This window comes from Petaurus breviceps, unplaced genomic scaffold (assembly GCF_028583685.1).
Source record: "Petaurus breviceps papuanus isolate PSGF00001 unplaced genomic scaffold, PetGlider_PUasm1.0 551, whole genome shotgun sequence".
Taxonomy (NCBI): Eukaryota; Metazoa; Chordata; class Mammalia; order Diprotodontia; family Petauridae; genus Petaurus; species Petaurus breviceps.
In genome coordinates, this window is record NW_027186372.1 from 26041592 (window position 1) to 26055850 (window position 14259).

Consider the following 14259-nt stretch of genomic DNA (forward strand, 5'->3'; position numbering starts at 1 on the left):
GAGAGGGGGGGGGAGCATTTGCTTATTGGTATGTGTCGAGGCTATAGGGCATATGTGAAGTTTTCTTTTGATTTGGGAGATTTTACACAGAATATACAGATCCTTTTCTCCTTGATTCACTTATTAATTGTTTACAATTGATGATATTTGTGCATCTATGCAAAATACTTGAATAATACAAATCATTGTGCCTTTTTCCTTGTTTATATTTAATTAAAATGAATTATGGTTTGCCATTTGAAATGCTGCACGAGTTGTCTTGCAAATCCAGCCTATACCAAAATAATCCCAGAGCATCCCACTTCTGGGATCTGGACACTAGCAGCTGCTCAGATGTAGAGAGCTCCTGGTAGCATTTAAAAGGTTACATGCAAGCCACTTAAAGGCCATCAGAGTAGAACAAATGTTCCAGTGCAAAAGGAGGAAAGCCCAGACTTCCATTTTACCAGTAGAGGGGGCTGTTTTTCTGTACAGTATAGGACTAGTTCAGTTGTCTCCATTATAGCTTTGAAAGGCTGGGAAAAGTAGAAAATACCAATGAAGCCCCCAATGAAGGCCTGATCTTAACTCAAAAGGGTAAACTGCTTAAACATATAGAAGCAAAAGAGACCATGGACCAGGGGCATTAGTGTGAAAAGGAACCTCAGAGATCATTTAGTCCAGTGAGTTTCCAAGTGTGGTCCAAGGATGGCAAGGAGTTCCTGAGACTCTTTCAGGGAGACCAGGAGGCCAAAGCTATTTTCATAATGTTACTAAGACATTTTAATTTCTAATGTGGTAAATATTGATAGAAATAACTCACCCAAACAAAATCTCTTTTTGGGGTCTTGAATAATTTTTAAGAATATAAAGGGATCCTGAGACCAAACAGTTGAGAACCACTGATTTAGTCCAACACTCTCACTTTACACTGAGATAATGAGTCCCAGAAAGAGAAGGGACATATTTGAGGTCATAAAACAAATTGGTGGCACAGATGGAATTAGAAACAAGGACTTGCCAATTTTTTTCCCCCCACTACCTCTTAATGAAATCTATTTTAGAGTTGTCTACATTCAGGGTAATGGACCTTGGAATAGGCCTAATCTTAGAGGCCACCCTAGAGGACTGAACTATAGATGGCCTAAGGCTGGTTTAGAACAGAAAAATGAAGGGGAGGTGATGAATGTTCTCCAAATAATTATCTCAAAGTTGTAATAATAATAATAGCAGCTTACAATTATAAAGCACTTTAAGGTTTACAAAACATTTTCCATACGTTATCTCATTTAAGCCTTGCAAAAACCCTGTGAGGTAGGTGCCATTATTATCCTGATTTTAAACAGATTAAGAAACAGAGGCCTAGAGAGGTGGTGTGACTTTTCCAGGGTCACACTGCTAGTGTCAGAGGCAGGGTTTGAACCCCACTCTACCTGGTACCAGGTCCAATATGCTACCACATATACAGTACTACCCCTCAAGATAATATTGTGGTCAACTGAATATTATTTAAAGAAAGCCTTCTTCCCCCAACTGATAAGCAAAAATGGACCAGTTGGAATAGCGTGGAAAATCTTGACATACCCACTGACAGACTGTACAGGGGCAGCTAGTTGAGATCCCCTGCTTCTAAGATTCCTAAGGGCACGGGGATCAGTTAATCAGAGGTACAAAAGCTTTTGTCCTCTGCTTCCACAGGTACACTTTTAATCTCAGAGGGTGTGAGGTTCTTCTCAACTACAAAAAGTAAATACATTGCTTTGATTTAGCCCTTGACAGAAATCCATATTCATTAGAAACAGGGAAATTCAAGCTCTAGGGGGATGACCATAAACTCTCCCATAGGGACCATCAGATCTCTGAGAAACTGCTTTCATGTGCTTGGGACTTGGGTGTGTAAGTACACATCCCTGGGCAACTGACAATGGCTTTTACTCATGACATCATTTGAGCAATTAAGAAAGATGTCCTTCTTACTAATTTTTTGGAGCCAGATACGATAATTTACTTCCCCCACAGGTATCTGCACCAATTCCTCTGCTCTTGCAGCAGGGACAGAAGAAAGGGAGACAGGTAGGGGGGAATCAGGCAGTCTTCCCTGAGCCCAGCCCATTCATCTGAAGGTCCCTGGCACTACAGCTCAGCCAGGTTCCTGGTGCTGGCAGCTGCTCTGACAAGCTAGCACTCGGTTGGCTTGGGGGAAGGGAGCTGCAGCTGTTGGAGCTGTGTACTTATACTTGGGTGGCTGCCTTTGTAGGCAGCTCATTGGCAGGGCTTGGCCCTTGTGCAGCATTGAGAGGAAAGGAAGCAGCAGCCAGCATCAGGGAATTGGGTGCATCCTGCCAAGCTCTCAGTCTGTGTGCCTGCAAGGTCATCCAGATCCAAGGAACACTTTTGCTAACCAGGGAGCCAGGTCATTGAGACAACAGCAAAGGACAGACATGGGAGTCCTTCAGTCCAAAGTGCTTGGTTTGGACCCAAAGTAAACAGTATAAATCTGCTGGCTTCAGTAGACCTAGTATTGCTTCCTTCTAACCCTCACCTCTCATACGTGTTCCCTTCTCTCCCTATCTCGAAAACACCATGTCTTGTTTACTTCTCAAGGAAGAACAGGAACTAATAGACTGCCAGATTTCAACTCAGAAACCAAGATATTTTTTAAGAGCAAAGCAGCAGGGAACAGCTGTCATTCTTCCAAGGCAAGAAGATGAAATACAAGCGAGAGTAACACACGAGCTAATCCAGAATTTGGTAGTGACAAGTCTTTTGTTTGAATCTTGAGGTCATTGTGTGACCTCCCTGGTGACTGGTACCTCAGTATGCCAAAAGAGAGACAGACAGCAGATGTCAGCCACTGAGCTGTAAATCCAGGGATTAACTTGGCTCCTGGCTTTTCTTTTTTTCACTTTTACTTATTCCTTTTTAAAAACTTTTCTTTCAGGCCAGGCTTTTCCCTGAGTCACAATGTGACTTTCTCAGAACAAAGTCAAGGGGAGGTCCATCTTCCTTGAGATGTTGTTGTTTGTCTGTTTCAGAGAGGATCAATGACATCACAGGTGATGTCTTCACGTGCATGTTAGCTGGATTTAAGTGAGGCAGAGTCTCACAAAATCATCAGCCTCACTGTCTCTTCCAGAGTTATTGAGGTCCAGTGGCAGAACAAAAGTCAGGATGAGTGGCAATGGCCCGAGATGCAGTGGATGACCTTGGCGTCCTCAATGCCTGACCAAGCTCGAAGCACTCCACAGCACCTGCTTCAGCTGCCTTCATGGCCATTGGAACAAATTTCTCATCTTCCCATTCTGCTAGGGGAAGTCATCACTTGCTTGGAGTAGACATTCCCCTAACTGAGGCCTGTCAGTTACCCTCAACCTGGTTTAGACCTTTAGTGTTTACCTGTCGTCTCCCTTGGGTAACATTGGAATGAAGGGAGAAGGATCTGAAGATGGCCTAGAAAATATTAACTTTTATACTATAGTCCATGTTATTTCCATATGAACTTTGAGCAGTGAATCCTTCCTCATCCCACTCAGATAGAGCCTGTCTCAGTCCAAGATTGAGGAATGATGTAGCTTATATATCCTTGTGATGAAGGCCAGTACTGAGAACCTCTTGGTTTTACAACGCCCCACAGAATCAGCTGTACTCTAATACATTCAAAGGGTCAAGTTCTCTCCTCCACTTGCCAACATAGGCAACTGCCATTGGCATGGAAGGTAGAGGGTTAAAAAAAAGTCTTTCTAGAGGCCTGAAGGATTATGGGGAAAGGAGGGATAGATAGTGCACCAATACAAACCATGCAGTATGGCCATCGAGTCTTTGTGTTTCCAGGAAGTCAGGATCTGACCTGATCCTATACCATTGGAAATTACTTCCTCCTGGAAATATTAATGAGGTATAAAGCCACACTGTTAGGAAAAGGGCATCTTGCCTCTTGACGTAATATTTGAAATCACTAGATTGTTCTGGGGTTAGATGGGCTAATAGAATGTATCTTCTCATATATAAATTAAAAGCTTTAGGTGTGGATTGTGAAGACTTTGGGTTTCTCCTCTGGTGAGGGTGTGGGCAGTTCTATGTTGTCCACAAGGACACTTTTGTCTTCCAGCTTGATGATTGTGGGCTCAGGGGTGGGAGGTGGGACTGGGTTTTTGAGGGTATGGGGAAGGTTTGCCCAGGTAATGTTGAGGTCCTTAAAAGCATGGAGCAAGAACACTCCCAGGATAATCGTAATAAAACCTGAGATTGTGCCCAGGATGTCCACAACTGACATACTGTTCCATTCCTTGAAGAGGATAATGGAGGAGGTGATGACCGTACTAGTAAAGGTCACATAGTAGATGGGAAACACTAAAGAGGTGTTGAAGATATCCAGAGCCCTGTTGAGGAAGTTGACCTGTATGGGGATTGAAGTTGCCAGGATCAGCCCAAGGCAATACGTTAGAGGGTGCCGGAGAACTGGCTGTCCCTGGAAGAAGCCCTTGATGGCAATCCCTATGCCTTTGACAGCACATACGGAGAAGGCCCCCATCACGGAACAGATGATGATATAAATGAGGATGTTCTTCTGTCCATAGCGTGGGGCAATGATGAAGATGAAGATGAGAGAGCTGACCGCTAGGATCACAGCAAACACGATGAAACCTGCAGGGAGGAAGAAAAACAGCTTGAATCTCAACATTAGATCTTGGGAAAACAAATAAAGTGTATCACCAACCAAAGATGCTTTTAAGCCAGCCTTTCAAGTGGACTAAGGCACAACTGGGGAGCACTGGCCGAGAAAGACTCAGTCCTGGCAACACGTAGTTGTTTGGTGAGCATGCTTTCTACTCCGCTGCTGGTGCTAACTCTTACTCCCCACTCAGACTGAGACTTATAGCAGCCCTTCCTCGCCACTGGAATGCAATCAGTAAGAGAAAGGAAAGGGATCTCACTTTGCCTGGTTATTTGAATGCAAATCCAGTTTTGGCTCAGCAGCCAATCAAAAATCTGTGTCTTCACCATGTGGTCAGTGGGCCAGATAATAGTCCCAGGAAAACCTTGCATGCTTCAAAGCAGAAAGCAAGGAGCTCCATTATGAAGGCCCAAATAATTATGTGATCCCAGGACTAAGCCCTCCTTGATCAATTCTTCCCCCAAGCTCCACTCCCATACAAATACAAATATACACCAACAAGTACTCACCTAGCAAATTTTTCACTAGCCTACCCCAGTGACCCAGAAATTAGCACATCAAACAAGCAAAAGAAAATCAGAACAACCATTTCCTACATCCCCCAGCATTTCCCAGTTTTAGGGCAACTCTGTTATCCTCAGGGGCAGCTAGGTAGATCAGTGGATAGAGTACTGGGCCTAGAGTCAGGAAGACCTGAATATACATTCAGTCTCAGACACTCACTAGTTGTGTGACCCTGAGCAAGTCACTTAACTTTGCCTCAGTTTCCTCATCTGTAAAATGAGCTGGAGAAGGAAATGGCAAACCATTGCAGTAGTTTTGTCAAGAAAAGCCCCTAAGAGTTGGATATGACTGAATAACGAACAGCAACAATGGCTAATCTCACCTGTGTCCCTCAGCTTTGAAGCCATTTCATTCATCGACCTGATCTTCTCTTCTTCAGGGGCATGAATCACCATCACTGAACTGCCCGCTACAGAGATCATGCAGCCCAGCTTCCCCAACAGGTTCAGCCGCTCTCCCAGAAAGTAAGATGATAGCACAGCACTACAGAGAGAGACGGGAGGAAAAGGTGTCCGAATGCAGATTAGGGAATCTGATTCCTGCAAGGAGGCCTTGAAATATGGGAAACCTTAAGAGCAGGGCCAGTCTTCCAAAAGGAAAACTGTTTCGAATCATTGATCCTGCTTTAGAAATCTGAATTTGTCTGAGAAGAGTAATCACAGACGCTGGTGATTAGACAGAACCACTGTCACTTTCACCCATCAAGGCCGTCTTGCAAACACTGACAGCTCACTATTTATATCAACCATCTATGCTGGTCGATTTTACAATTTACTTGCCAGATTGCATTAGGAATAAAGGATTTGGGGCTGCAAACTAATCCAGGAGTTCTTGATCTGGGAGTTCCTGGATAGATTTCAGGGAGGGTTCATGAACTTATATGAAAAAAAGCTTACATTTTAATTTTTACTAACCTCTAACTGAAATTGATCTTTTCCTTCAATTATTAATAAATAGTGTTCTGGGAAGGGATCCATAGGCTTCACCAGATTGCCAAAGGGATCCGTGACACAAGCAAGTATGATCAGTCCAATACCTTAATTTTACAAGTGAAGAAATGAAGGCCCAGAGGTAAATGACTTGCTTAGTGCTGTCCATCCATGTCTTGTGACTCCAAAACCAAGGGTCTTTCCACTATTATCTATTGCAGAGTGCTAAACAGCACCCTTTCTGGGGAAATTGAGGCTAAGGCACATTCTTAGCAGGTAAAGTATGTCCAGCCTCACTTGGTGGTTCTGGAAAAGCCTCATTCAAATGCATGTAATAATGAGCCACAAATGGGAAAAGAGTAAACAAATTAGCAATGTATTTATTAATGACCTTATAAGCACGCTCAGTGCTCCCAGTGGGGTGACGACCGTTGCAGGAGCAAATATGTAGGCCCCAAAGTTGGCAGCTTCACCTAGACCCACTAGGAAATAAGAAGGGGGGAGGGGAGAGAAGAAGGGAAATAAGACATTAATGAAGCCACTGAGATCTGAAACTTTTCCTATTACTCCAGCTGCTTTAACAAGGTTCTCTGTGTATATCTTGTATGTACACAGTTGTTGGCATATCTCCCTCATCAGAATGTGATCTCCTTGAGGCCTGGGGCTGTATTTTTGCCTTTGTAACCCTAACATTTAGCACAGTGACCAGCACCTTTTAAGCATTTACTACATGCTTGTTGATTGACTCAAATACAGATTGCATCTCGAAGCAAAAGTTCACAGGCAAGCCTAGGAGGAAGAAATCTGATTGAGGACCCATGTGCTGTCTGTATTGAGGTAAGAGTCTGCATGAAGGTGACTTCCCCAGGTCTCAAGGAGCTCTGTCACCAAAACACCTTTAAAAGGTAAACTCTAGAGAAGGTTAATACCAATGGTGAAAAACCTCAGCTGTCTACAGACTGAGAGCTAGAAGAAAACTTAGGGGTCAGCTTGTCCAAATCCCTCATTTCACCAAAGAAAAATTGGGGCCTAGAGAATGGAAGTCACTCCGCCACCATACTGGTGTTAAATGGCAGAGCTGGGATTAAAACCCAAGACCTCTGGCTGCAAAACCAGTGCTCTCTGTACATCTCAATCCCAAGGTCTTTCCTTCTCTAAGAAGACATCTTTCCCATGAGAATTGGTAATAATTGCTCATATTTCTATAATGCTTCACAATTTACAAAGAACTTTCTTTTCCATAGTCCTATTATGTATACACCCAGATAGAGAAATAGAAAGATAGATAGATAGTACAGGCCAAGGTTCCTCACTCCTGGCACTATGGACGTTGTTATCCCTATTTTATGAAATAAGGAGAATAAGCAATGATATGTACAATTAATTTGGGTGGAGTGTGGATTCAAACCCAGGCCTTCTGACTCCGAGGCAACATCTGGCACTACACTGGGGACTTGTGTCCAGGAGCCGACAAACACCGGTCCTTATTTCTTGCTATTTGCATTTCCAGTTGACAATCCTCTGCAGGAGTATTTGAGGGTCTGGCCTAAGAGAGGCAATATGGTATGGTAAAAAAAAAAAAAGGCCTGGAGTATTTGAACACGAAGGACGTGTTTTAAAATCCCAGCTCTGCTCCGTGTCACCTCCACTGGTCCTCCTACTTTGCTGGCATAGGTTCTCATACCCTCACACCTGAACTACTACAATAACCTTCTGTGAGTTTCTCCCAACTCTGTTCAACTCCTAGATTGATTTTCCTAAAACACAAGTCCGACCATGTCACTCCCCTTATTCAATCAACTCCACTGGTTCCCTCTTACTTCTAGAATCAATCTAAAATCCTGTTTCACTTTTAAAGCTCTTTATAATTTTCCCCTTTTTTATCTTTCCAGTCTTCTTACTTCTTACTCTCCCCCCTCCCCCACACACCCATCATACTCTGGGATCCAGTGACACTGGTCTTCTTGTTATTCTTTACATGAGACATGCTATCATCTCCTGACTCCATGTATTTTCATTGGCTGTCTCCCATTCTTGGAACTTTCTTCCTCTTCATCTTGACTCCTTGATTCCCTGGACTCCTTCAAGTCTCAGTTAAGGGCCCATTTTTTTTTTCTTTTTTCAAAGAGTCTTTCCCAACCCTCCTGAACATCAGTGACTTCCCTCTTAGATTATCTCTAATTTTATATATATATATATATATATATATGCATACAAACATATGGGTATATGTGTATATAGACACACATGTGTATATGTGTGTACACACATACATATACACATGTGTGTACACACATACTATATATATATATATGTATATATATTTTGTGCAAAGTTGTTTGAATGTTTTCTCTCCCATACAGACTGTGAGCCATTTGAGAGCAGGAGCCTTTTTTTTGCCTTCCTTTTTTATCCCTCATGCTTAGCACAATGCCAGGCATATATAGTAGGTGCTTAATAAATGCCGGTTGACTTAATTTGACTTTTGTTGACTATCTGTATGAAGGATCAGAGTTTAGGAGACAGAAAGAGTGGGTTGGAAGCAGGGAAGACAAAAGAGATGTGTATTGTCTGGAAGTTTAGGCTAATTTAACTCAACCCTATGAAGAGATAAGGCTATTAATGGCATAGTAGAATCTTGAGAGATTCCAGTTTTGCTCTTTTACTACCAGCAGTGTTGTGTGGCAAGATGGCCTTTGGAAGGACTGTAGGGGATTGGACTAGATGACCTCTAAAAGTCTCTTCCAACTCTAGCATTCTGTCTCTCTGTTCTAAGGTTCCTTCAAGTTTCTATGTTTCATATTCTAATTACCTTTATAGATCAAACATTCAACCAGAAGTAGCTCTCCAAACATTGGTGTAGTAATTTGTTTTGGGGTTAAAGATGATTCATGCAATCTGAACTCATCAAAATTGGTGGCAAGAAATTTATCTAAGGCAAATGATAACCAAAAACAGAAGTAAAATGGTTCCCCTAGGATTCCAGTTTGCTGGGTCTAGATGTAACAGGATGGAAATTGGCCCCTCTGTTCTCCCCATCACCTCCTTCCCATGATTAGTAATATAAATGACCCTACTTACTGGTGAGAAATCCGGCCCACCACATTTTATCTTTGAGGTAGCCAAAACCTCCATCCACTAGTAAAGGAAAGAAAAATAAAGTTAGAGGAGTAATAGAAGAGAGGGAACATATAAGGTTTCCAAAATTGATTCTTCAAAAGGGGGCCCAACTAAGTCAATATAATAATAATTTTTATTATAGAGGGACTTCTACCCCAAACACCAAAATAGAGATATTAAAGACCTCTGAAACAAAACTGTAAAAGCTGGATTTAATCCAAGAAACTTGCCCTATGACTCTGGGCTGGGAATGTCAACTTTGCCACCTCAAAGCCTTCATCTGAGATAACTTCTTTCCCAGGAAAAATGGGCATTTTGCTAGTAGTATGGGGATTAACCTGCTCTTTGGGTATTTTCTGGAGAGGAGAAAAGTGAAACAGTGGCAAGCTATCTGTTCCACTAACCCAAGGGTTTGTGGATGTTACATTGACATAAGACAAGAAGATTTGACCCTGGAAGCTACGCTGAAGGTCTGGCTGTTGGTTTACTTTGTTGGTTTTGTTCAATGGACAGAACTAGCTTGCTGGTAAGGCCTGAGGCCCAGTTCTCAAGCTGCCCAAACAACTACACATTTGGAGTGAATGTCATCCGTGATTCAATGCTCCAGCTCCCCATCCTTTCCTAGTAAGCAGTAGTCCTACCAGCTCGAGTGGCACCCTTGTCCACCAGCCGAATGAGGCCTTTCTTCTTAAGGATGACACTGCTGCCAATGAGGAAGCTGGAGAAGACAGCCAGGCCCACGCCAATGTAGAAGCCATAGTTCTTCTTGGCTCTCTCTTGCCAGCTGCTCAAGGTGATGTTGTTTGAGTTGTCAGGTTCGAAGTCACTGACGATCTGGCACAGGACTTGTTGGGAGGAGCAATACAGGGTGATCAGGGAACCTGCATGGATATTGAGAGAGAGAGAGGGAATTACTTTGAAATTACCTACCTAAGAATACTGGAATTAAATCCATCAGTATCAGATCTCAAACTGCACTACAAAGCAATAATCATTTGGTGCTGGTAAAAAAAAAAAATTGGGGCAGTTAGGTGGCTCAGTGAATAGAGTGCCTGCCCTGGAGTCAGGAGGACCTGAGTTCAAATCTAGCTTCAAATACTTAACACTTACTAGCCATGTGACCTTGGGCAAGTCACTTAACCCCAATTGCCCTGCCTTCACCCCTCCAAAAAGCCAAAAAAAAAAGTTGATCAGTAGAACAGAATAGTCATACAATTTACAGAAACAAACACAGTGAGTGCATGGAGTTTGATAACTTCAAAGATCCCAGTTATTGCAGGTAAGGACTCATTATTTGACCAAGGCTTGGAAAGCTGGAAAGTAGTATCTCAGAAATTAGGAATAAACCAAGACAAATCCAAAATGGGTTCAACATAGGCAAATTAGAGAAGTAAGGAAGCAAATTGCCTTTTAGATCTATGGGTAAGGTAGGTATTCATAATCAAACCAGTAATGGGAGAGATCACAGGAAGTAAAATAAACCATTTGATTATGTAAAATTAAAAAGGTATTGTACCGGGAAATCTAATACAGTTAAAATGAGAAGGGAAACAAGTAACTGGCATATAAAATCCCTGCCCAAGTTTCTCTGATGAAGGTCTCTTATTCAAGCTATATATGTAATTGATTCAAATGCTTAGTATCTCTTAGTCTCCATTCCCCAATGGATAAATGGCAAGAGGCAGCAAATGTGCACTTTTCAAAGGAAGAAAAGCAAGTTATCAATAGCCATATGAAAAATGCTCCAGAGTCACTAATAATCAGAGAAATGCAAATTAAAGCAAAGTTGAAGTTCTGCCTCATTGCCATTATATTGTCAAAGATGGCCCATGAGAAAAATAACAAACATTGAAGGGACTGCATGAAAGCAGGCACAGAAATGAGCCTGTCATACTATAAAGCAAGTTGGAATTGTGTCAGTCAGTGAGTAAAAAAACATTTATTAAGCACCTACTATGAATCAGACACTGACCTAAACACTGGGGACAAACATCAAGGCAAAAGACAATCCCCGCTCTTGAGAAGTTTGCAGTCTGAGGGAGGCAACATACAAACACCTGTACAAACTATATATATACACAGGAAAAAGTGTAAATAGTCAGCAAAGGCACTAGAATTAAGAAGGATTGGAAGGGGGTAGGATTCCTATAGAAGGTAGGATTTTAACTGGATGATGGAAACCAAGTGAGTCAGGAGGCAGAGATGAAGGAGAGAGTTCCAGAGATGGGGGGCAACTTATGAAAATGCCTGGAGTCAGGAATTGGAACATCACATTCAAAGAACAGCAAGGAGGCCTGTGTTACTGGATTCCAATCTGGGGAAGTATGGTGGAAACTTAGGAAGGGGAAAGGTTATGAAGGGCTTTAAAAACCAAACAGAGGATTTTATATTTGATCCTGGAAGCAATAGGGAGCCACTGGAGTTTATTGAGTATGTGTGTACTCAATAAACCATGGTGCAATGGTCAGAGGACGTCATTAGAAGAACATTAAGAAGATCACTAACAGCTAAGTGGAGAATGGTTTGGAGTGGGGAGAGACTTGTGCCTGGCAGACCAGTCAACTATTCAGTATAGACCCTTTGATCCAACTATTCTACCACTGATTTGCCTATGGCCCAAAGAGATCAAAGAGAGAGGAAAAGGACATATATGAATGAAAATATTCATAACAGTATATTTCATAGTAGGCTATGGCTTACTGTTGGGCTATGGCTAAACAAATTATGGTAATTGAAGGTCACGGCATATTATTATGTCATAAATGATGAAACAGACAGTTTGGGAGAAACCTGAGAAACTTTGTATGAGTTGGTATAAAGTGAGCAGAACTAGGAGAAAATTTTATAAAATGGTAACAACCTTATGGGCAGCTGGGCACTGGGCTTGGAATCAGTCGTACTCATGGGTTCAAATCTGGCCTCATACACTTACTAGCTATATGACCCAGAGCAAATAATTTAACCCTGTTTGCCTCAGTTTCTTATCTGTAAAATGACCTGGAGAAGGAAACAGCAAACCACTATAGTATCTTCGCCAAGAAAACCACAAATAATGTCACTGAGTTGGACATGATTGAAATGACTCTACAACAACCTTATAGAGAAAAACAACTTGGAAAAACTTTAGAACTGTGATAAACACAATGAAAAACCATGAGTCCTAAAGAATGTTGATGAAATTTACCACTCATATTCTTAAAGAAAGGTGGCAAACTTAAAATTCAGAACTTTTAAGTCCAAAAATGCATTTCTGTAAATGGCTAATGTGGAAATTTGTTTTGCTGATTTAGCTATGTATTGAAGGATTTTTTTTTCTTTTTCAATTTGTTCAATGAAGGGAATGGGAGAGAAGATTAATAAATAATCCTTGCTACTTGAAGAATAAAAATAATAAAAGTATTGAAAAGAACGGTGGAATTGGTATCGTCAGTCATTCACCAGCCTTCTGACAAATGACTTTTCAAAAATGGGAAAAAAGAGAGATTTTAAAACCTTCAAACCAGGGGTCTTGATGATGATCTTCCAAATATAGCATATATTATTAAAAAGACTTTTGGTCAAGTCTTTGAAAAGGAAATTATAATCACTAAAAACAAGCATGGGTTCACTAAGGAAAATGGTGGTTGGAAGATTGAATTGTCCTCCATAAGCACTGCCTCAAAAGAAAAGGATGTATTTTCTTGTCTTCGACTCTGCTTCATGCCTACAGTACTCTATCTGTACCTCTTATTGGGCAGTTATCATATGTACCTTGTATTAATTATAGTTAGAAACAGGACTAATCAAAAAGAACACTGGGCCGATAATAAGCAGACCTGAATTCTAGTACTGACTTTATCCTTAATTCACGTAAGTAATTGACCTCTGCCTGCTGGGTCTCAGCTTCCTCTTCTGTCAGATGAGAAGATTGGTTCAAAAATTTCTAAGGACTCCTCCAGCTCTAAAATACCATTATTTTCATAAACTTTGAAAATGAATTATGTTCAAGGAAGATGGCAGAGTAGGTCAGAAAACGTTCAGCTCTCCAAATTTTCTTCCAAAAGATGGAACATCACCTCAGAGTGAAAGTAGAATAACAGAAATAAACAGGAATCAGGGTGGGACAGTTGTCCTCCTAAGACAACGTGTGAAGACTCCAGGAAAGACCTCACCTTCAGGGGTGGAAGTTTGACCAGAGGGAAGCACAAACACCTCCAGGCCAACTCCATTAAATCAATGAACTACAAGCTCTGAGGGAAGCTGGCTTGGAAAGCCGACTCAGCCTCAGCAACTTTCACCTTATGAATAGCGTTGGGGGGGGTCAGATGGCTTGGGGGAGAAGGTTGAAGGGCTTTCCACCTTCAAAGCATGTCAAGCAAAGCTGTGCTGACCAGACATGCTCTAGGCTGTGGCTACAGGGAGAAAGAGTTGGCAACACACCTGGTGAGTGCTGTAAAAGAGTGGCTTTTTAATGCCAGGGCAGAGAGGGCAGTTGAATTTTACAGCCACCAGAGGGGCCCTAGTGAGCAAGACATCATGGACAGTGTGGCTGGGGTCCTGGCTGTGGCCTGAGGCCTAAGAGTACCCAAGGTTGGGCCTTGGACAGAGCCCAGAAAATAAATGTAAGAAGGACCTGACATTTGGGGCATCATTCCCCACACCCTGGGACTAGAACTTGATTATTATAATAGCTGCTAAAAATAAAACAAAGTAAAAATAAAAATGAGTAAGAAAATGAGAAAGAACCCAACTATAGATAGCTACTATGGGGATGGAGATCTGGATTCATATTCAGAAGAAGATAGTGGAGCTAAAAAAGCCACTCCAAAAACAATGAGAAATGTCAAATGGTCACAAGCCCCAAAAGAGTTCTTGGAAGAACTTAAAAGGAACTTTAAAAACCAAATAAGAGAGATCAAGGGGAAATTAGGGGAAAAAAATTAGAACAATTCAAGAAAATCAAGAAAATTATGATGAGTCAACCAACTAGAAATAATCAGAAACTTAAGGAAG

The 14259-nt window shown here is 41.7% G+C and overlaps 1 protein-coding gene across 1 annotated transcript in view; it reads right to left on the bottom strand.

Moving 5' to 3' along the window:
- Window positions 1-185: 185 nt before the first annotated feature.
- NIPAL4 (NIPA like domain containing 4) overlaps window positions 186-14259 on the bottom strand; it is a 32234-nt gene continuing 18160 nt past the window's right edge. Inside the window, exons 2-6 of the mRNA XM_069102492.1 lie at window positions 9909-10148; window positions 9229-9285; window positions 6539-6629; window positions 5541-5701; window positions 186-4623 (exon numbers count right to left, since the gene is read on the bottom strand). Of these exons, the coding sequence (XP_068958593.1) occupies window positions 3998-4623; window positions 5541-5701; window positions 6539-6629; window positions 9229-9285; window positions 9909-10148 (1175 nt within the window). The 3' untranslated portion in view covers window positions 186-3997. The remainder of the gene's footprint in view (window positions 4624-5540; window positions 5702-6538; window positions 6630-9228; window positions 9286-9908; window positions 10149-14259) is intronic.